This window comes from Paramormyrops kingsleyae, chromosome 13 (genome assembly GCF_048594095.1).
Source record: "Paramormyrops kingsleyae isolate MSU_618 chromosome 13, PKINGS_0.4, whole genome shotgun sequence".
Taxonomy (NCBI): domain Eukaryota; kingdom Metazoa; phylum Chordata; class Actinopteri; order Osteoglossiformes; family Mormyridae; genus Paramormyrops; species Paramormyrops kingsleyae.
The window spans coordinates 24033820-24057777 of NC_132809.1; the positions used below are offsets into that span (position 1 = coordinate 24033820).

Sequence of the window (23958 nt, forward strand, 5' to 3'; positions counted from 1 at the left end):
GGGAAAACCGGGGTTCTGCTGCCATCAGATTCATTACTGACTTTAATAAATCTGTTATAGAACCAAAGGCGAGACAGGAAAGTCAATGCTTATGCACACAATCTGTGACTCATTTGTGTAAGAGTGCGGTGACAGTGACACCGCATACTTAATTAGTCACCAAAGTTGCCCCTGTCTCATTCTGCGTCCTGCATCTTTCCCGTGCTCCAGGCACGCTGCAGGAAAATGGTTTTGGAGCCCCCGGCAAGGGAGGGGGCAGATGGGTCTGACAGCAGTCCAGCTTTTTGTGCAGAGATTCGTCCCCGTTTCAGTCGTTGATGTACGTGCGTGTACACACCCCATGGAGACGGTTCGCGGGACAGCCCCCGTGCCTCGGGACGCCTCTACATCCTTGGCCCTCGTGTGGCTCCTTCCCTGTGTGCCAGTCCAGCGTCATTAACCTTGTGTGAAATCGGCATCTGGTGCATTTGCATCGGATCTAATGCCGTACGGCCCGTCTAAATACCGGCTTATTTAGGGGAAATGAATTTCCTTCCAAGTGGCTAAAGCTCTTGGATGGATACTCCTGACAGGTACCTTTGACATGACACAGTGAGGTCACCACCCACCTGGTGGTACTGAACTGCACTAGTGAGCTGTGACTACTCCATCGTGCTTTATGCCATGGATATCTCAATAGCCCTATCATTGCTATTATTGTTGCTGTTTTCAAGTTTTCCTGTAACACGATCTGAGCTGCATGCCGTGACTGAAATGGAGAATTAAGTCGTTTTCAGTGATTCGTTATCTGCCACCTCTGATATATTCTGTAATCCCATGTTACGTGTAGACCAGGCGAACTTCCTGGAAAGCTTAGGTTAAGGTAAATTTGGGTGTTCTTCGAAGAAACGAGTAGAGCCACTTGCTCTCCTCCAGCTCACGGAGAGGTAGATCTACGGCCATTTGGCGGAAAGGAGAGACCCCAGTCTTCTCGGTTTTATGTGTTTTGTTCGCTTACTTCTTCCATCAGCCTTTTTGTTTTGGCCCGGGCTGCTCATCAAGATCGCTGGGAACATTTCAGTATAGGAAATGACTTTCAGTGACCGACAGCTAATGACAAAAGCCGTGGCAGCGGAATGCAGACAGTGTGCTTTTCGCTGTGCTTTTCCCTCAATGAGCCGCGTCACGACGGTGACGCTTTCCCTCTTTATTAAAGCAGGCTGAAAGCTCACTTCACATTCTGCGACGAATAACCCAGTGAACTCGCTCCTCGAGCCTGTTCTTTAAAAACCATTATAAGCTACTGTTTGTTCTGCTGAAACTCTTTGGCTCGGTTCCTTAATCGTGGTTTCCAGAGACCACGGAGAGGGAGGCCCCGGAGTCGCTGGTGCCAGCGTGCGTGTGGATGAATGACATGGAATGGGGAACGCCGGCATGGAGCAGACATTGGACGTGACAAAGATGAGCCTGAACAGGCGTGGGAAGGGACCTACAAGAATGTAACAGCAGATTAGGCTCCGGAACATCAGTGATGGGACATAGATGAGATGGAAAGGCTATGCTAGGCACACATGGCTCTGCAAAATAGGCATGAGATGGAACAGGAATGGATAGAACAGATCAGAGATGGAAAAGAGATAGACTGGAAGAGATGAGGGATGGGACAGACATCGGATGGAAAAGCTATAAAAGACATTGAATGGAACAGAATGAAGAGATGTGGGAGGAGAACCGGAATTCTGGGAGAGTACATCCACGAGAGACCGGGGATCTGTCAGTGCAGCGTTGCAGGTCCAGAGGCCAAGTATCCTCCTGCAGGAGCAAGAGCGGCACATTTTTCTCTGGCCTTTGCGGTGCGGTAGCGGGGCAGGCCTCTCCAGCAGAGCGACTCAGCGTTGCGGTAGCGGGGCAGGCCTCTCCAGCAGAGCGACTCAGCGTTGCGGTAGCGGGGCAGGCCTCTCCAGCAGAGCGACTCAGCGGTGCGGTAGCGGGGCAGGCCTCTCCTGCAGAGCGATTCAGCGTTGTGGTAGCGGGGCAGGCCTCTCCTGCAGAGCAACTCAGCGTTGTGGTAGCATGGCAAGCCTCTCCAGCAGAGCGACTTAGCGTTGTGGTAGCGGGGCAGGCCTCTCCTGCAGAGCGATTCAGCGTTGTGGTAGCGGGGCAGGCCTCTCCTGCAGAGCGACTAAGCGTTGTGGTAGCGGGGCAGGCCTCTCCTGCAGAGCGACTCAGCGGTGCTCACCTTGCAGACACAGCGGCGGCTCAGCCAGAGCGCTCGCTAATGCGCGTGACAGCCCCCAGCGGTCACCTCACCTCTCTGGGAAGGAGGATCCCCCTTCAGGAAAAATCCTGTTAGGGCTGAGCAAATAATCTGCTTTCTGGAATATTTTACTGCCATATGGCAACTCTTTTAAAAATGAAATGATTTGGACCTACTGTGGTATTTATTTTGCCGTGTTTTGTCAGAAGTTTTGATCACCTGACGTTTCGCAACCAAGTGTGAAAGGAGTGACTTATAAAATGTTTTGCTACCTTAAGGTATCCTGTGCATAATATCAGTATTATAAATAAATGATAAAATTATAATAATATATGAAAAACAAAAGCATAAAAATGTAATCTTTTACTCTTGTACGGTACTATCGCATTGCTTGGCCAGGAATATCCTTCGGTTATTGATTCCAGTATTGAATAACTGTAGGTTTTATCTTTTTATTCCATTCTTACTGCTGCTTTTTTGTTGTTTTCAGAGGCCCTTTCAAGTAGGACTTTAGCGTGAAATTCCAAAGAGGCATTTTCAAGCCCAGCAGGCCGACTAAAAATCAGTGGAGATTATGCAGGTACAGACTTTACACTGTGCTGTCGGGTAGCCATCCTGCTCCAGGTTAGGAGTGAGATCTCGGCTGTCTGAAATCGCTCTGTCTACCTGCTGGATACATCTGGGACAGCGGCAGCGCAGTTCTGGGTGCGTGCGTGTGGTGGCTGTATCCTGACTCAGGGGAGAGCCGATGCTGCAAACGCGAGCGTCCCCAGAAGCTTCTCACGCGACGGCCGCTTCAGAACAAGCCACAAGTGATTAGCACAGCCGCAGATGTGTCCTGCAGAATCATGGCATTTCCTGGCACTTCTACTGACCATAACAGGGAAAGGAAGGTGCTTTGAGATGCAGTTAAAACATGGAGGATGCCGCTGCCTTTTCCGAGGAGCCGCGTTCGTTCTTGCCACAGTCGTACTTTAGAGCCGTTAGTCCGTGTCGTTTATTCTCCCACATGAACAGTCCAGTGAGCTCAAATGGCAGCAATGTCATTGACTGCTCATTGCTGATTATGACTATGAATTATCATTATCATCCAGAAGACAACCGCTATATCCCATCATGCAAAGCGGCCACTGTGAAAGAGGCACTGTGCTTGCTAATTGCACTTGTGATGCCCCCCCCCCTCCCTTATTTTCCTGGTGAGGGTCACCCTGGCATCCTGCAGAGAAGGTCAGACCACAACTCTCTTCCATGATCATAGAGGTACTTGAGGTTCCTAGCTGGTTCTGGGGGATCCCCAGATATCCATAACCTAACTGGGAGACGTACTCCCTCTGCCTTGTCCTGACTCCTCCCATCCTCTCAAATATTTTCCATCCGCGCGAACAGGTGGATGTGAATAACCCCAAAGCTGTACCCAAAGCTAGGGTTAATTTGGCAAGAAATGACTCCTAAAATGTGAAAGCAGTTACAGGTTTATGCTCCATCTACAGTATGATCATACAGTATTACTGAGCTGCAGGAAACCTGAAGCTCTTCCAGGGGTCTTATGCAGGCTTCCGTTTTATGCACTATGTGTTTATACAGCTGGAAGTTTTCAGGTTTAGCACCTGCCTCAGGGTCTCCCATATATATATTTATTGAATGGCATCTTGGAAGATACCAAAGTAACTCAGGGCCTCCAAGTAGTTGTGTGCTTTCATAACCAGGCTCTTTTTGCTGAGAAGCTTCCTTGGTCCAGATTTATGTCAAAAGTAAAGTTTCCGTCACACTAATCGAGCTGTCCACGGTCACGTCGATGTGCCGATCATTGTTTCTTTCGATGAGCTACTCGTATCTGTCTGTTCGTTAAAAAGACCATATGCCCCGATACAAACAGCCGAGTGACATTCCAGCTGTACCCGAACCAGCGGAGCAGTGACAATGTTGATAGTGACAAAAACGCAGGCCAGATGGTGGCCAGCGCTTTCTGTTCTCGATGATAGAGGGCGGCCACACTGCCAAACGTCTTCGCCATAAACCCGGAAAGAGCCAGATTAAATGCAGGCAGGGACAGCTGTCATTCTCACTGCTTAAACTGGGCCCAGTGAACATCCTGAACGCCGTCGAATGTGCAGACCTGGTCTAGCCGGGGCCTGGTTGGCCGTAGAAGGTTTTGTGACTCTTTTAGGACTCTGTATTCAGCCCACTGTTCGTATGTCTCTTAGCACGGTTTGGTTTCAAGGAGCATAACTGGAAAAAGTTGTTAAACTGCCCTGGAGATATCATACCTCAGATTATGCAGTGTTCTGCAGAATCTGCATCTGGAAACTTCTATTTCTTGTCCAAAACAATTTGAGGATTAGAAGTCTGTACATGTCTGCGTATGACTTATTGTAGAACTTAATTAGGATTTCTCGGAGTTCTTGCGTATTTTCAGTGATTTCTTAGTCCAAATCATCTTTCATCACCATCGGAATACATCTGTTGTATAAATTAACATGAATCACATTTGGCTAGTTTTATTTTTCCTTGTGGTTCTTATGGGGAAACTGGTTTGCTTGTTAAATGCAGACCGTGTTAGCAATGCCTCTATGTTGTACTGAATAACAATGTGTGGCCATACAGTAAATAGTGTTTTTTAAATTAAACAAAAATTAATATAAACTGACAAGACTTGGGTTCATTACATGACTTCTGTGTTGCATTTTACCAAATGTTTTGCTAGTTTGCCTTGTCTGTTTTTAATAGGAAGAATGATTGGCACGGTCAGCCCATGTCCTGTCATGACCTCTGTGAGTCTTCATTTATACTCAGATGAATGCAGCAGTTCCCTTAAAGGGCCATCAAAACAAGAGCTGTGCCTTTACAAATGGTGTGTTTAACCAAATGATTATTTATGAATATATCTAAGTCTTTCTTCTTGTCACTTTTACAATAGTTGTTACAGCTGCTGTCATATTCCACTGTCTACCAGCTTGTTCTGTCATTCATTTCAACATTGCCAAGGACAGGGAATTATTCAAAACTTCTAAAAAGATGTTTATTCAACCTGAGTGATAAAGGTGTGATCGTTCTCTCTCTTTCCTATTTGTTCCCCATCCAGAGATAGATATCCCTAGTGTGAGCCACTTGATTTATTGAAAGCTTGTGAGAACTGAATGCTCAGGAAATTGTGCAAAATGACTGTAAAGTGGTTTATGATTGTCTTGTATCGCTTTGAGTTCCTTTGATCTGCTGTTATGCCAACCACCGCTGGCGTTTATATAAAATCAATCTGTTGCTCTGTCCATCAGGTCTTTCACTGTATAACATCATATTATAGAAGAAATGTATTGTTCTGTCTTATCGCAAACATTTTATGCAGTTTTATTTTATTAATCATCTGGACCTAATCAGTTGATTTATTAATTATGTAAGGGCAGCATCCACCGTCTGCATCGTATGAGGGTCCCGGTTCACGGGGGCTTCTTCCATTTCTGTCTACTTACTTTCCCAACCACTTCTTTCATGTGAAATAGGGGCTGCTAGTCACCGCCAGTCTGTAGCTTCCTCATTGAACATGCATGTATGCATGAGACCAACTGGTCCACTTAGCTATGCTAAGATCAGTGGCAGAGGAGATTCTAGGATTTGACCCTTAAGGGGGCTTAATTCCCAGAAATACAGCATGCCGTAACCACCTACCCCCCTCCCTGGGCCCCCAGTGATAAAATTTGCCAAGTGGGGAGGACCCCAACTATACAATCTGTAGGAAATGTGTTTGAAAATTTGGGATGGATGGAATCCATGCTAATTATTTTTCTGAGGGGTTGAGACAAAAATAGGGTGGTTGAACCCCCCCCCCCCTAAATAGGGTGTAAAACCATCTCTGATCAGCGGTTACTATGATTGGATGGAGAGTCCAGGGTAGTATCCTCTGTGGCAAATGGTCAAACCTCAACATGAGCAGCAGGATGAGAACGAGAGCTGTAGGTGCTGGACCTCTGTGGGCAGACCGGACTTCCTCCGCCCAGGTTCATGGGAGGAGTGTGGGCAGACTTGTGAAGAGGCCATTACCGCCTGCTCTATCCTCATATCCCTGACAACAATGGATGCGCTGGGACGGATCCCTTTGATCTGAAATTCATCTCAAAGGGCCATTCACCACAAATCCATTACGTCTAGTTAATTAAAGGAAGTGCCGAGGCCTCGATGTGATGGACACGCCACACAAGCTCGCTGGCGCCCCCTCTTGATCCCACCGTCCCCCTGCCATCTGCTGATCTTCACAGGTGGAACAGTCTTGCTGGACCATTTCTTTGTCTTTCCATCTTTGGAGCAGGTCTGAATAATAATAATAATAATAATAATAATAATAATAAGTCATTGACTTTCGAGCAATAATGTGTGCTTTTCAGAGGGTTCATTGAAGCAGTTTTCCTCTTTTGTGCTAACAGCAATGGGGCTCGGGGTCCACACTGCCCCATGAATGACTTCTCGTCCTCGGTTTACACAAAGCGGCGTTTGTTTTTCAATGTCCTCTCTCCCCTAAGTAATCATCCCGGGAAAATCGCTCTGTGCCCTGCAACTGTTTCATAACAGCAACTTGCCATTTTGTGACAGATAACGGTGACCCCTATAGGCACATATAAGCGGTGTGCTGTTAATTATCGGCACTCGGTGCTAAAACCTCTTAAACCTCAACATTAAACGTGCTGAAAATCTTAGCGACTGTATCTGATTATGTGCTGCTATGATGTTACAGATCATCTGCACAGTGTAAATCAGTCATCTGTAATTTACGAACACCGGCACACAGGCGGTGTCACGCTGTGTCACCTACAGCAGCTTTTGCACCTCAGTTGAATTGTAGGGGACATTTTGGATGAGTTTGACTGCCTCAGTCTCTCTGCCAAGTCTGGTTTGCTTTCTTTGGTGGGAAATCTTTTTTTTTCTTTCTGAAACACGCTACCAAAACCACACCGGAGAGCTGCTTTGCAGAAGGTGGTCTTGGTTTCACTAACGTTTGTGATCCTATCTAACTCCTGCAAGTGAGAAAAAAAAAAATCTAGGTGTGATACAGACTTTGTGCATACAGTCAATGTAGCCGGCTTTGAAAACAATATATTTACAGTGTGTGTCCATACCTGCAAAATCTAACCAAGATGGGCAAAGAAAGCTCCTTCTTACCACATGTTTTTAATAGAGACCCGCAAAACCCACTGACATAATGCAGCTGTGCACATGCGGTGAAAATGATTTGCATTAATCAAAGGAACCCAATGCTGCAAGTTTAATCAGAAGACTAAAATAAGTGACAAATGAACTGTCAGGCAAAGGGTAAGTAAATAACTAAGAGGAGTTTGTGTCCCAGCAGAGTCCAGCGTTATGTACTAACATACATTACTGTGTCTTAACATTGCCCATGTGTTTGTTAAATTAAAACGAAAATGAATATAATAGCATGAATAGAAAATGAATATAATAACATGGCGACAGAACACACATACTGGCCCATCAGAAATATACTATCTTGTCCACATTCATGTAGCGGCTGCACTGGCCCTGTAACATACTTTGTTGTCTTTCCCATTTTCAATCTTAAACACATCTAACTGAGGCCCCGTGCTGCACTTGCCCCACGCTCCCCCCGCACGGCCCCCCTCCCCCCGCTGCAGCTCAGTCGTCCCTTCTCAGTGCCGCTGGCTCCCCACGCGGGAGATGCCACACTCGTCTGTGCTCCCCTGCGTCCCGCCAATTAAACGATAGACACGATGCCGAATCCACAGCACTGGCCAGCAGCTCACAGAGCCAGAGACGCGGGAAAAAGACGAAGCCCGACTTCCACGTGAAAGTGAAGAGAGGGGGCACAGCGCCTCCTCCGGAGACGGCGGGGGATTTAGCCCTCGGCAGAAGCCCCTCGGAAGCGGCGCGCCCTGCTGGCTGTCACGGGTGGATCACCGGCTTATTCAGAGGCACTCAAAATGGAGCCTTGTTTTTGCCAGAGCCGGCTTGCGTTAAGTCCAGAATGCTGTATCACAGGGAGGCAGCTGTAGGGATGAGAAGCTTATGGAGAGAAAGGGTTCTGTGTGTGTGTGTGTGTGTGTGTGTGTGTGTGTGAGAGCATGCATGCCTGCATTCACAAACACAGGGTCAGAGGGACAGGCCTGTTGGAGGTTGACCTTGTTACTCTCTAATGGTCAGCCTTGACCAATCAGAGCACATGGCTCGGGCGGGGGGGGGGGGAGTGGGAGACCCCCGTCGGCTGTCACAGTGCAGCCCTGCGGCTCAAACATCTGGAGAGTGTGTGGATCCGGGTCCCGTCCGATACATTCACCGGGCAGAAGAGGGAGGGAAGATCAGCGGCTGAGATCCGCGGGGAATGAAAAAGAGGCTCCCAGCTTCATATTTCTTTGCTTTTGGGAAATTTATCCTTCCGAGGGAGTGGGCGGGGGGGCGAGGGGAGCAGCTGTGCTCTCCTGCACTCGTGGTGTCGTCAGGCAGCGCCCGGCCCGGCGGCCCTGCACCCCGTCAGGCAGGAAGAGCTCTAGGCTCGTCGCCAGCCTCCCCCCCGCCGTGCCGCTTAAGGACGGCGAGAGAGGACTGGGGGCGGGGCCGGGGCGGGCTCTGCCGGCTGACGCGGCTCTCACGTGGGCTGTGGCGTGGCCGGCGCTCAGGCAGACGGGGCTGCGCCGGCGGCAGCTGGGAGACGCCGCTGCTCTGCTCTGCGCTGCTCTGCTCTGCGCTGCTCTGCTGCACGGCTCTCGCATGGAGGTGCAGCCCCATGATGTACTTTGTGATTTCAGCTATGAAAGGTAAGAGCTGCGGAGAAGCCTGTGGGAGGTGGAGGGGGGGGGGGGGGGTACAGGAAGTCAGCAGTGGGGGAGCATCTCCAGCATTCATCGCCTGCCAGTGCTCCTCTGTCATGGGGGGGGGGTTTGCTGGACTCTCCTTACGGGGGATTAAGACACAGGAACTGCCACTTCTATGCACAACTTGCCTGCTTCTCAGAATGTTCTGCTCTTGCAGTCCCACTGTAGATCCCCGGGATGTTAATGTGTCTGTTGGGGAATATTAATCTCGATCCCTGTGCTGATTATTGGGCTTGGTGATGCCTGGCCCACGAGTTTGGAGCTGCTCAGATGGCCGTGATGGCACTTTGACATGCCTTCGGGGGGGGGGATGGGGGGGAAGGCTGGTGGTACCTTGTTTGTGCATAAGGGGGGATCTGCATGTGGGAGATTATTTTAATACGACCACCACCCCCCCCCTCTCACTCACATAATCCTGTTGTTCCGTGTCAGTGGGCTTCTCTTCTCTGGGGGGAGTGTATGCGAGAGCTTAAGTGCCTTTGCCCCTACCCCCCCGGCCTCCAAAGCGGGTCTCAAAGGGGGGGGGGGGGGGGGGTTGGCATCAAAATCATTTGGCCCCCTGCCTACATTTTCTGTGCCACTGACCTCTTTTCGGGGCAGGCGTTTATACCCAACAGCCTGAGCCGCTGTCTGCGCCAACCCACCCCTTCCAGTCCTCCTCAGTGCCCATGCCATCACCCTGCACCCTTCATCCTCTGCGTAGTGTAGCGTGAGCTTATTTCATTGAACCAAATTATTCAACAGATTTTTTTTTTTTTACTTAACAGGAACAAAAAGCACATATTTCCTAAAACACTATAGATGCTCATTTTGACAAATCTGAAGCTTCTCTTCCGCTTTGTCGGTTTTACCACATTTCCACGAAATTATCGAATAGCTAAATTAAATTGTTAAAATAATAACCCGGCCACAGACTTATTTGCTTTGTTTCTTTTGATTCCGTCAGTTTATTCGGCCGGTCTGTGCAGGTGATGGGTTAGGTTACTCGCGAGATGCTGTCAAACGAAAACAAAGCCACATTTTTGCATCCGTTTCAAGAGGAAACCATTGTCTTATGAGGAGTTAGAGCTCAAAAAAGAAAAGAATATATATTTCATGATGTGTTCTTTTACGTAATGGTTATGCATTGCTTGTGTGGTGAAACCCCTTTCTCATTGTATGAATACAATGTGAAAATGACAGAAATGCCTGCGGTCGGATTTTTATTGAGAAAGTTCTGGAAGGATAAGAGGGAGAGGGAGCCGGATGGGGTGTGGGAGACGACCTCTGACCTTATGCTTGGCCCTCTAACGCCTGGACGAGGCCTGGGGGAACAGCTGTATCACTAATCTTCCAAATATATACAACCCCCATTTCCAAGTTTGGGCACTCTAAAATGTAAATAAAAAGAGAATGCAATGATTTCCAAATCACATAAAACCATATTTCAAAGACAACAAATCAGATGTTGAAAGTGAGAAATTGTATTATTTTATGACAAATATATGCTCAGTTTAAATTTGATGCCTGCAACACGTTTCAAAAAAACATTGGGACAGGGGCATGTTTACCACTGTGCGGCATCACCTCTTCTTTCACCAACACTCTGTAGATGTTTTGGAACTGAGGAGACCAGTTGCTGGAGTTCTGAAAGTGAAACGTTGTCCCATTCTTGGAATTCAGCTGCTTAGCAGTTCAGAGTCTCCTTGGTCATATTTTTCATTTCATGATGCACCAAATGTTTTCAATGGGTGACAGGTCTGCACTGTAGGTAGGTCAGCCTAGCACCCGGAAAACCTGTATATATTGTTCAGCATTAATTGTGCTTTCCCAGATATTCCAGGCACCCAAGCCATGGGCACTAATGCACCCCCATACCAACACCGATGCTTTCCACTGATGACATGCTGGATGGTCCTTTTCCTCTTTAGCCTGGAGGACGTGGCGTCCATGATGTCCAAAAAGAGTTTGAAATTTGATTTGTCAGACCTCAGTCTTTGTCCATTTTGCCTCAGTCTATCTTAAACGAGCTTGGGCCCAGAGAAGATGGTGGCGTTTCTGGATCATGTTTAGATATGGTTTCTTCTTTGCATGGCAGTTTCATCCTGCATGATGCAGTGACACACTCTGTTCACTGACAGTGGTTTTCGGAAGTGTTCCTGAGCCCATGCAGTGATTTCCTCTATAGAATCGTGTCTGTTTTTAATGCAGTGCTGCCTGAGGACCCGAAGATCATGACTATCCAATAATGATCTTGGGCCTTATCTCTATCGTACAGACATCTATCTGGATTCGCTGAATCTTTAAAACATATTATGTCCTGTAGATGATGAAATTCCCAAATTCTTAGCAGTATTACATTGAGTAACATTATTCTTAAATTCTTGCACTGTTTGCCCACACAGTCCTTCACAGAGTGGTGAACCTCTCCCATCTTCACTGCACAGAGACTCTGCCTCTCTGGGAGGCTCTTTTTATACCCCATTATCCTACTGACCTGTTGCCAATTAACCTAATTAGTGGTAAGGTACAGTATTCACCTTGGTGTTTCGTTTTAGCATTGCACAACTTTTCTCCCATTTTTCTTTGAAACGTGTCGCTGGCAGTTTTTTACGAGTTAAATAAGGGTTAAATATGACTTTTTATGAGTTGCAAATCATTGCATTTTGTTTTTATTTACATTTCACACAGCGTCCCAACCTTTTGGGAAACGAGGTTGTATATTTTAATTATTTCCTTGTTATCATTTCATCTGGTACTATAGTCTGATGTTTCTAATCCCTTTGTGAGGTTCACACAGTCAGTGTATGTGCTGCGTAAGCAGTGCTGTCACCATTAAATGCACTGTTCATCAAAACCCGTCTCCATCTTTGATTTCCTCTAAAGATATTATTTTGTGTTCTTATCCAAAGTTGAGCTGTCTGTCTTACCCTTGTGCGTGTGTGTGTGTGTTTTATCAGACATTCTCACTGGGATGGGTCTATCAGTCTTATACCTGAGTTCAGGTCACAGGTAGCGCCCTCCCTGGGCCGTAAGTGGGGTTGCCTCACGGTCGTCCGTTCCTCTGTCTCTGGCTGTTCTTCCAGCTGCAGGCTTGGTGCATCTCCATGGTGGTGTTCTCGTCACAAAGGGCAGCCTCCAGACTCTCTCGAGCACCTAATTACCTTTAATGGAAACATCCCACTCATTACGACATGCAAATTAGCCGGCCTGCTCGGCACGATTAAGATGGATATTCTTAATTTCCATCTGATCATCTCAGAAAAAAAGATATTTGACATAATAAAAGATGCTATATCCCCAAGCTCATGGATTTTGGGAGGATGTTACAAAAGCAGGCTGTGAAAAACACCTAAAAACGTCTTCGAATCGGCAAAAGCGATGTGGCTGCTACACACCATGATGCTGAACACTCTTTCTCTGTGGTTTTGCTATTGGACGGCCTATTTTGGAGGTGCTGGGTACCTGAAAAGATAACACTGTAGAGTGTTACTTAGTGACCTGACTCTGACCGGTGTTCTCCTTCTATTGCTGCTCATTAGCACTGTGCTAGCTGCATCTCCTGTGCCTAACCGTGTAGCTCGTGGGCACTACAGCTGAGGTTAACGAGATTTCGTATGATCCTCTTTCTGAAACGTCAAACACAAAGACAAATCTCTGCAGATTAGTGTGAATGCAGCGCTTCATAACAGATTAAAAAATCCCTCATTCAGGTGTCACGATAGACTGAGCTTATTACTTGCTGTAATTATTTTGAGTTGCCTAGTCAGTAACATATAAGTGATTTACACCTTTAAAAACCATGTATAATTACAGGCAGCGCCCAGGTTACGAACGAGAGCCGTTCCCTAAGTTTGTCTTTCAGTTGAATTTGTAGGTAAGTCGAACAATAATAATACAGTATATAATAATAATAATAATAATAATAACAGTAAAAATAAAAGTAACTACCTATGTTACTGTACTGAACCTCCAGTTGATGAACCACTGAAGCCACAATGTTTTCATGAGCTTCACAAAGTAGTGTGTGCATTCATTATTACCAACCATTGTATTTAACCTGAATTTTTAATATAATAGGCCGAATGGCAGTCTATTCGTAAGTAAGAGTTGTCTGCAAGTCAGACAGAGGGACTGCTGATATTATGGGGCAGCTGCCACAGTGTTTTTACTGAAGAGGCTCAAGCACATTGTGACATCTCTGTCCTCTGTTGAGAAAAACATTGATAGGATAACAAGAACATGTAGTCAAGCATTTTAAAGACTGATATTATAGAAATGAAAAGAAATAGAGGAAACTAGAGGCGTGTGGTATTTGAATGAAGGGTTTCGTGTTGTTCCAGCTCATCATACAGGTCTTTCTGTTGGCCTTCTAAATGAGGTCTTCATCTCGGTCTTCCGAATGGAGTTCCTGCAGTGTACTGCACCTCCTGTCTGTGCTGTGGGCCTGTCGCCGTCACGGGTCATTGGGCTTGGTTGGTCTTTGCATAAATAACCGTTGTTCAGCCTTGTTTTCCTTTCTTATTCCCGCTGCTTTTGTCGAAGCTGGTGGATACAGCCTGTGGTGCAGTCACATTGCGGCCTGATATTATTAATCGGGAGGCAAAATATCACATACTGTCAGCCTTAGATATGTGATGTGTGATGTCATACAGTGAGCTGGTTGGTTGTAGGACAAATGAAAAGTAAAAAAGTAATAAATAGTATATAAGTACTGAAATACATAATAATAACAAATGTAATATCTATATTATATGTATTATTATTATTATTAGTAGTAGTAGTAGTAGTTGTAGTAGTAGTAGTAGTAGTAGTAGTAGCATTATTACTATTATTGGGCGATGTTTGGCCCCAGATAAACATCTATGTTAAATAAATTTCATGCATGTCCCTTTGTCACCTGTGGCTTCAGCGGTTTCAGCGCTATCTGATAGCAGTGAGCAGTGTGCAGTGTGCTCTCCCTGACCGCAGAATGCAGTGCAGCAGCCCAGCTGAGTGCTGGAGAAACTTACTCACCATTCTGCACGAGGGGCCGCCTCTCATCGACCGCCTTCCTGGCGGCTTTCACTCTCACAAGGCCGGGGGCCGTCGGGCTAAGTGGCGCCATTGATGAGCGAGGACCGGCCGCCACTTTGCTGCCGTGGAACTTATTTAAGGCGGCTTTGCGCCATAAGCCTGGGGGGGGGCGATATAAGCCATAAGGGCTGACATCTTCCTAAAGCAGAGTCCTCTGGGGGGGCTTCTGGTGGGCTTTTTGAAGTTTTGGCAAGGAATAAAATTGAGAGAGGCCTTCGCCAGGCCTCAGGTGCTTCCTCCATGATACAGAGACAGTTAGGCCCGAGCCTCGGTCTTCAGAAAACACCAAAATACCCAGAATCACTGGTGTACAGTGACTAGGAGGGAAGAAAGGGTCCCGTCCGTGTTCCTCAGTGCAGGTGGGCGCATTCGCAGGGCTTCCTGTGTGCTGCCGTTCGCAGCCAAGCCATTTTTCTATGTTTCTGGTGCAGTTGATGTAGCACGTAAGTCTTGTTGAGGCATCCTCAACGTGCCCACCCCCCCCATTCATTATAAACTGACCCCAGGCTAGGTGATGGCTGAAGTCATCTGAGAAAAGCCAGAGATTCAACATTCAAGATTCTTTGTTTGCATTTTGCACATCAGCACATAGGAATTCTCTCTGGCGCCATCCAGTCAGTAACATGTAACATGTAACAGATGGTGCTCAAAGTGCAGGTACTACACAGACGGCTTGGTTGTGTAGTGTCACTGTGCGTAGCCAGAAATGAGAGGCTAAGAGATACACCAAAGACCTTCTTTCACTTTCCGTGGGATCAAGCTTTATTTAATGGTGTCAGGGACACTGTAGTGCTGCGTGAGAGTTTGAAGGGTCCCAGCTGTTTGTACAGCAGGACACTTTACATTTCATTTTGACAATCGGACCTTGGCTGCGGTTCCAATGGATGTCAAACTGTCCCGATCTTTCCAGAGCTGAATTCTGTACAACAGACTAAATGATATGCAAACATTCAATTGCCTAATTGGCAACATGTAGATTAAATAATAGCTGCATATAATTTCATTCTAAAATGTATATAACAGGTCCTAGTAATTTTTTAAATGGGTTGTTAATATCTTTAAGATAAGCTACAATTTTGTTGATTTGTTGAAATGTCAGCCACATATTAATATGCACGCAGTGAATTTTATTTAATTTAAGTTAATTACTGGTAATTCAGGTGCTTCAGTCTCTGTTTAATAAGAATAAATGTCTCTAAATCAGTGTTTCTCAATTTGGTCCTCGGGGGCTCACAGACAGTCCACGTTTTTGCCAGTGTCAGTGCACAATGCAGTGGACACTAAACGCGCTCCGTCACCTCACTGGATATCCCAAGTGTGACTTGCCACACCCGTAGATCCACGCTGCAAAAATGATTTTGTGGTTAAGGGCAGCTACATCAGCGAGCGACAAGGAATTTTCGTGAAATATCTAGCAGACGGAAAGCTAACAAAATCCTCACTGACAGCAGGAAAAAAAAAACCCGCTCAGCGACAGAAACAGTGACTGACTGGGAACTGAGCAGAACTGGATACTTCCTCATTTTTAAATAATTATATGTCAAAATTAATATTAATAAATAGCGCAGGTCTTAATTTAGCTAGTGGTCTTTCAGTGCTTGTAGTGCCAGTATTACATCCTTTGTGATGTATCTTCTGTAACTTTATTTCTCTAGCTCAAGGACAATGTCCTTTTGTTGAACACTGATATCTCATAAATCTGCTCATTAAAAAAATCATAATGAAAACGTGTCCTTAATATTGCCTAGCCGTGCGTCACACATCAATTAACGTAAACCGAATCTATATTTACAGTATGAAACAGTATCCCCAGTCTCAGTGTTTTAATAACACATTTATTTGAAACCGCAGTTATTAACGCTGTCTGTTGTTATCACCCAACGTAATATATTGCAGAATAAACGTTGAGTCGCTGACAGTCATATCAGCGAATGAAGGGAAATGACCTCTTGGTTGAGTCAGGCAGTGCGGCGCTCCTCACCACAAAGGGCGACTGTCGGTGGGAGGCACTGTGTGGCTCCGCCCCTGATCCGAAGGTCGCTGGTTCAAATCTTATGGTCCGCAGAGTGATTTCAGCATCGGGTTGTTCAGCAAGGCTCATAACCCCTAATTTCTCCAGGGACTGTCTCAAAAGAAAAAAAATTTAATAAAAATGTCACTTTGCATAAAATTGCCTGCTAAATAAATAAAACAGAAAGGTCCTAGAGAATCCACGCTCTGGTAAGAGGGGATCGCCGCAACGAACATGCTCATCCTTCAGTGGAACTGGACGTGTGATTGCTTTTTGTAAGATGTTTCTGTCTGAGTAATGGCTTTGCTGTCGCATTCTCTTGCCCTCTGTGCTGATTTACAGCCGGCCCCCGAGACCGTTTCAAAGCCAGAGGTAGAGCCCTGTGGCACGCTGTAATATGTGGGGCGGACAGTCATTATTTCCTGCAGTCAGGGACAGGCCACCTTATTGAGTGGAGGATCCTTGGAGCTCTCCGGTGCCATACTGCAGCCGAAAGTCAACTCCACACCTCCTCACACGAGCTCACATTCACCATGGGTTTTGGTAGAGCTTCAGAGCTGATCAGACAGTACTAGGAGATGCTTCCTCCCGTGTGACTCGTGGACTCTGTAGCCACCGCTATCATGGGGCTATGATGCTTACATCTTAAGAGTTCTCGGATGATCTCAGACCTCCATTGGAAATCCATTTTCAACATGGAGGAGTCTTAGGAAAGTTGACATCAGACTTGGATCTCAGTGTGGATGGTACTCTTGTAAAAATATGACTGAAGATAAGTGATCACTTCTTGTTTCAGATAACAGCTTTGTCTCATAGTGTGTAACCAAAGTCACCTCCTTCTGGACGCAGATCGAAATATTTTGAGGGAATATTCACTAGGGCAAGTTTGAAATCTTTCAAATCTTCGCAACAATATTTGTCTGATGTAGTTCTTGTTCTTATGGACACCCAAACAGCATATTTCTGGCAAGCCAATTTCTTACAAAGAATTTATTTTAAAGGACAATGACCAGCACATTTTATGTCCTTATCTTGTGGAGGTAGATTTTGCTTGGTAATTTTCTCTGGGGCCCCCAGTGTTAAATTCTGCGTGCCCTATAAGGTACTGGGCCCCCTGAATCAAGCAGGGTATCCAAGCCCCTTCAATGCTACTAGGTGTAGATACATGGTGACGACACAAGTGAGCATCCACTCCCACTCCTTTGTCGGCATGTGAGACGCAGGCTGTACCAGCTAAACAAACAACAGGCTTAGTTTTTTTGCTTTTTGTTGACTCATAACTGTACGAACGCGAAGCCACAGACTGAGCTGTGATGAAGCGTGTTCCTCTGTCAGGATGGAGCCATAGCGTTTCAGACTCGCGAGTGGAAGGTCCACCACTGATGATACGGCAGGCTTCCAGTTCTCTGCAAGCGCGTGCGAGGCAGTGCATGGGCGAGGCGACGCGCATGTGAGCCCGCTCGCTCGCTCGCTCGCTCGCTCGCTCGTCTTTGAAAGTTTTAGGGTTAAAGGGGCGGCTTGTTTACTTGGTTCCACAGCGTGTAAAGTGGAGTTTGCTTTTCTCTCTGTGTTTCTAAGGCTGAGCCTTGCACGGGTGGTTTCTTCAGCTCGCACACACACACCTGCAAGGCTGGCAGAAATGCGCTTTAATCTTGCAGCGCTGGATGCGAAGTGCGACACATAATGAAATCACTTTAGAGGATACAGAGCACTATAAATGCACTACGTTCAACTCACAGAGGAGACTCAATTCTCAATTGTGGGGCCAAGCAAAGATAAGTGTGTGTTTCTTCCCGCTTGCAGGAGTGCTACAGCACTTTTTACCCCCATGGTGAGTCTGGTCTGATTTGTAATTGCAATCCACATTGGCCTTACATCTGATTTCAGATGATGTCAGTGTAAATGTGATTTCTAATCAGAAGGTCATACCACCTTATGCCTTTAGTGCTCAGTTTTAAACCCTAACATTTTGAAGACACTAATTGTTCTGTCCCCCCCAGAAGGGGCTGTTTCCCGGATGTACCGTTCAGGCACCATGAGAGTTGGGCATTAGGTTTGCCAGGAAAACGTTGTAAAACAAAATGCAAGGCTTCTGTCCATATTGACATTGATTGTGTAGATATTTTGAGAAGGCTCACATGGAGTGATCGGGAAAACACGCATGGCAGAGAACCGATCAGGAAATCCGGAAGTTTCCAGAGAACACTGTTATAGTTCTGTGCAATTTGACTGATGTTCAGCCTTTCGCTTGTGATAAAGGGCAGCATTCACTGCACAGAGGGGATATTCTTCTGCAGTATCTCAGATTGGATTAGACCGTAAAGTGCCATAACGACGCCTCAGTGCTTCTGCAGTGTCCCTTGTATTTGGTACAAATAGGGGCTCGGAGTTACGCCGGCGAGGGGCTGCATGCAGTGACACTGCAGGCTGCTGGAGAGTCACTGCATTTTAGATGAGAAAACTGTGCTGTGGCCAGTGGTCAGAGCGGAGACCCTGCGGGAGGTTAAACTGTGAGGTGGGGAGGTGGAGTCCCCCCCCCCAGAGGTGGCCTGTTAATGGGGTTATATATTCCGAAGCCCGGCCTGGGCCTTATTCCGCACCATTGTCGCTGCTGTCAGTTTGGAGGGGTTGAAGCGGTGTGGAGAGTCGGGGGGGGGGGGGATGAATCATGAGACCTGCCTTGTGGTTTCCTGTTCCCCGCCCTGTGCGCTTTGTCAGCCGAATAGCACTTCAGCGGGGAGACAATTATCACGCTCCCAAAAGCCCACCGGCGGACTGTGAAAAGGTGCTACTAGAGAAATCATCAAAGCACTTCATTATGCAGGGGGTAATCTGCCGTGTGCACGCATGCGCGGGTGGGCAGGCAGGCCGCGCGGCCCCCCAGGCTCTGGTGCAGGGGGAGGGGTGCGGTCTGTTGTCTTGGGGGAGCAATACCTTAGGGGTGACTTCCTCCCCACCCCCTCTTGAGTAACGCCATGTGGATAGAGATTGGGCAGTGTGTGCTGTAGACATCTGTCAGGACCTGGAGCAATAGTGCTGACCCCCCTCCCCCCGCCAGAATCACTATAACCACTACTACTCTGCGACAATCAGGTCTTCCCAGTAGGCGGGAATCTTTTCCGCACAGTCGAGTGCCAGTGGGTGGCTGCACCTCTATCAGCGTGTTAGACTGTGGGGGATTCTGGGGGGGGGGGGGTTTGTAACCCCAGGCTGTCACACGGGTGACTGCGTGTCCTGCCACATCTGCACATCCCTGTAAGGCTGAGCTGCGGTCTGCAAATGACGTGCAGTAACCAAACCTATCCTGCAGGAGGCGCTAGAGCAAGGCTCTTCATCCTGCAGCCTGTCTGCCAGCAGGTCCTCAAGGTCTCAGTAATCAGGCATTAAATAGTTATGTTAATGCTCTTTGCTATTCATTTATGTTAGTTCATAGTGTGATTGCATTTTTTTATGAAGACAATGTCAATATACGTAAATATCCTCAGATCTGTACTACAGTAGAGTTTAAAGTGATATTTGTCACAACCAAAGTTATGATTATTTTTTTCCTCCTTGTCTTAGTAAAACAGTATGTGGTTAGGGCAGCTCAGAGGCATATGTGACACATGACACATGAAGGAGATCGCAAGTGAATGAAACCAACTGGGACACGGGGACAGTTCAAGTTGCACTGCGGAAACAGAGTAGGAGTAGGAGTTTGAGTGCTGAAGCTTCATCCACGTGATTTGGACCAACCGAAGAGAAGAGGGACAGGGAACACGAATCAGCATGAGAATCCTGGTCACCTGACTGTCCCTCCCAAGGTGGCCGAGTCCCCTTTACTGTCTCCTCATTAATTGTCTGATGTCTGATTGGTAAATACTGCATGTCTAACTGAAGGGGAGGAGTTGACATCGGTGAGGTCTGGTTTTCTAATGGACGTGTCGCATGGACAGATTAGTCTGAAGGACCCCTGTCAGAGCGATGAGACTGTTTCATAGTTCATTCATACCTGTGAGCACATCGGATTAGGCAGCACAATTGTGAATGCTAGCAATTAGTTTAGTGTCTGTATGAGGAGGAGACGAAGCTTGTTGTTTCCAGTCTGCTATGCTGGGCAACGGCTCATTGACGAGGAACACTGGATCAGGAAGCTGCGGGAAACGGCTTAGTGCTGACATTCGCTACACGTCAAGGTCAAAACGGGTCAGCATCTCAACAGAAATGCAGGACAGTTTAGCTAATTTAGCTACCATACCCCAATACTGTTGACGATGTGAATCTCACATTCACTAATTTGCTCACCGCTGTTGAACAGCATGAGTAGCTTATAGGGGCACTGGGGTGAGAGCATCAGTAAACAGATCGTCAGGGGCTTCCATCGTACGTCGGGATAACGTTTCTCCAGTGTGAACAAGATGCATCCCTTCATGAAAAAATACTCTCTATAAGGCCGAAGGTCTCATTGACATATAAGTGACTTGACATCACAATGCATATATTCACTTTCATCTTGCGGGGAAGCGCCATCTTCTGCTTTAAATCTGATGCAGCGCCCTGTAGATGCAATTCCTGCAAGATCGCAACAGATCTCATCATGTGCAAACAAAGCAAAACGAGAGACTATGACCTCCAGTACAAAACAATTCAAGATGACATGATGAAAAGGTCCTATGTAATCATGCTGACCACATTGGCTATCCCCTCTCATGGTGAAATTAACCTCTAACCTTCTGGGCACAGTTGCACCATGCACCATGCTTGGGCAGAGCCCTGTGTTTAGCATAGACACCTAATAGGAAACTGTCCTTCTTGTCTTGTTTTGAATATAGAATATTTATCTAATTATAAAACATGTTCACACCCTTGCTGATAACTTCCGGGCCTGCTTTAAACCAGAGGGAATGTTGGCTCTGTGGGTGATTGTTTTATTCTGGCTCTGCGGGCTGGTTCTGATACACCCCCTTTTGACCAGTGACACTCTTCTGGACCTACAGTAACATACAATCTATCATCCATCCATCAGGCAAGGCATCATGCTAGCTCATCAGCCACACCCCCCTCGATCTAAGTAAGAATGAAAATGGAAATAAAATTCGAAGAAATGAACAATGTGGCCATATCTGATTTGGCTGCAGATTAAGAGAACTTCATTTCCTGTGCTGGTCTTCTGAACCTAGACCAAGCAAAACTTGGTTTGGAGGGTTCAGCTTCTTAAACTTGATAATAATAATAGATACGTTTTTTGTTTGCCATTTACAACAAGTACAGATACATTGAGATGTTTCTCTTCACATACCCCAGCTTGCTCTCCATAGCTTGGGGTTACAGGACAGGGTCAGCCAACATGAGGTGCCTCTGGAGCTGGGGGTTAAGGCCCTTGCTCAAGGTTCCACATTTGTGTGACTGTTCTGCCAAGGCCGGGGCTCAAACCATCAATCTTCTGATCACCGTCGCAGAGACTAAGTCTGCTGACCAATAACATGTGACGCAATTAACATGTGACGTGATAAACATGTGATGCAATAAACATGTGGTTCATACATGAAGTTTGACAACTGTAGTTATGCGTCAGGACGTTATGTGTTTCAGCCGTGTCAGCCGTATAGTCATGTTAGGAAGATTTGCATGTTGTTACTAGTTGTAATTGAGGGTTCAGTGATGAATACTGTAGGTCATCTACTTAAAATTAATATTACTGATGACCAACTGGTGTCCCAAACTATTCTTGTATTTACAGCTGTGTTTAGGTATATGTGTGGAGGTAGTTCTGAAAAATATAGAAAGAAAAATGATTAAATACTTTGTATATTGATTCTCATTGTCATGTCACACATCTACATATTGCAGCGAACGCTATAACAGTAACAGATATTTGTGGGGTGATGTTGTCATCTCGTAGCTAAACTCTGCCGCTGCCCTTCCATGAATATCATAATCCATATGTTTCAAGTAACGCAATGGTGGGTCGACATCAGTTTAATATGAATAGTTTTAGAACGTTCTTTCATGTGTCCTTAGTGTTGAGAACCATTGTAGCAAAGTTTCCACCCACGTTGTTTTCTGCAATGCAGAGAAACCCTCTTTTACTAACCACATTCAGGTCCCCCGAAAATAAATGCACAATAACATCAACCCAGTCTGTAGATGATTTTGCACCTTCTCAGTGAACTAATCTATCTTCTACAACCTGTAAACAGCACAGGGTCTAGTGTACCTAGAAGTACAGTCGACACTCTGGACAGGATCGTTCATCACAGGGGACACAGTTGATTTTTTGTAATATTTCTGTATTAAGATGATGTTCCATGTGACACTCCATTTTGTGAGCAAAGTGGCAGATCTTTTGGTGTAAAAGGCAGAGATTTCCTGGGTTTATGTCTCCCCATTTCCTCACGCCCAATCTGGTTTGTTTTGTGGGCTTGCCGCTCATGCAGCTATAATCCGACTGTTTACCATTCCTTCACGTGAAAGCAGCTTAAGGTGAAGTGGGAGCCCAGGTCCTGCCGCTATCTGCCAGGCCTTTTCCTCGCCACTTCTGTTTCGAAAGTGAGACAAAACACATGGGAAAAAGGGAACATCTCATCGGCCAGGTGAGACCACAGGAAGGAACCCTTTCCGACAGCAGAAAGCAGCTCACGAATGGGAGCATTTGTATTAGGAACAGGTCCTGCTCCACCGGACCACGGTGGACATAAATGTTTTTTGAACTCGGGCTTGTAGTCTGAGCCAAATCTGCCCAAACACCGCATTATCCGCTCGAAATAAATCTGACTAGGACCTCTTTTAGCTCTCCAGTGAGCACCATCTTTTTGTAATAGGATCTTTGTTATTGGTGTGAAGACACATTTTCACCTTTTTTAAGCAAAGACAATTCACCAATTCAACATTCAGGTTCATTATTGCAACAAAATCTTTTCTGTCTTTTTTCTTAAAAACGGTATGAACATTGCCAGGCATATTTTTAGTTTCACAGTATAATGTCACAAAAAAAACAGCTGTTTTCACTGTTATTCTGGCCAGAATGTATGTTTTGCATATTTGCTTGTTAATCCTATGGTTCAACGTTGACTCTTGACTGGAGTCGCTTCACAAAAAAAGACTCTGACAGGCACAATCTTGAGTAGGTAGGAAATACTAACTGTTCTGATCAGGCTAGTAACCATGCCAAAGCCCCTGGAGAGCTTGGCCTGGCTTGTTTCAGTCTTGTTTTGTTTCTCACTCCAACTGCAACAGTTTGTGTGCTTCTTTAGCTTTGAAGAAACAGACTTTGCAGCCAGTGCACTGTGATTTTCCATGATGTGTTTCTCCTGGTATATGAATAGAAGTCATCAAGAGGTTTTCACTTCTGTCTCTGCTGAAGACTTTGCTTCCTGCTTAGTTCGTCCAGTTGACATCTGGTAGCAGGGATGGCAGATTTTAGCATTTTTTTCCAAGCCTGTTGTAATTAATCCAATTCAGTTCAATTCAATTAATGTTTATATAGCACTTTTTCGCGATATTGCATTGCCTCAAAGTGCATTACATCGACCCTGCCCAAATACAATTGTATTTGGTTGATGTAATTACAATTTTCAGTTCCCTGCAAAAAAATCCACCCTTCTAACCATCCCATCACCATCTAACACAGGGTAACAGGGGCTAAAAAATAAAATAGACCATCAAAATAAAAAACTGCCCAGGTATGAAGCTGGACACTCTAACACGAGACATACTGATGAAGGCGACTGGGGAACAGATAAGATTTCAGCTCATCAAGACATTAAAATTGCAGTGCATGCATTAGTGCAGTCAGCCTGCAGACGTAATGCATCGCCTTCCTTTGCAGAATCACTGCACCTTACCGA

General features: G+C 46.1%; 1 protein-coding gene across 2 annotated transcripts in view; it reads left to right on the plus strand.

Moving 5' to 3' along the window:
* The window catches only part of LOC111843552 (nuclear receptor ROR-alpha A-like), a 207406-nt gene that overhangs the window by 142251 nt on the left and 41197 nt on the right, over positions 1–23958 (plus strand). The window contains exon 1 of one of the 2 annotated variants that reach the window (XM_072698419.1): positions 8869–9009. The exons of the other annotated variant lie outside the window; for it this stretch is intronic. Coding sequence (XP_072554520.1) covers positions 8979–9009 — 31 coding nt within the window. The 5' untranslated portion in view covers positions 8869–8978. Of the gene's footprint in view, positions 1–8868; positions 9010–23958 lie in introns of those variants that run through there. 2 annotated transcript variants of the gene reach the window in all.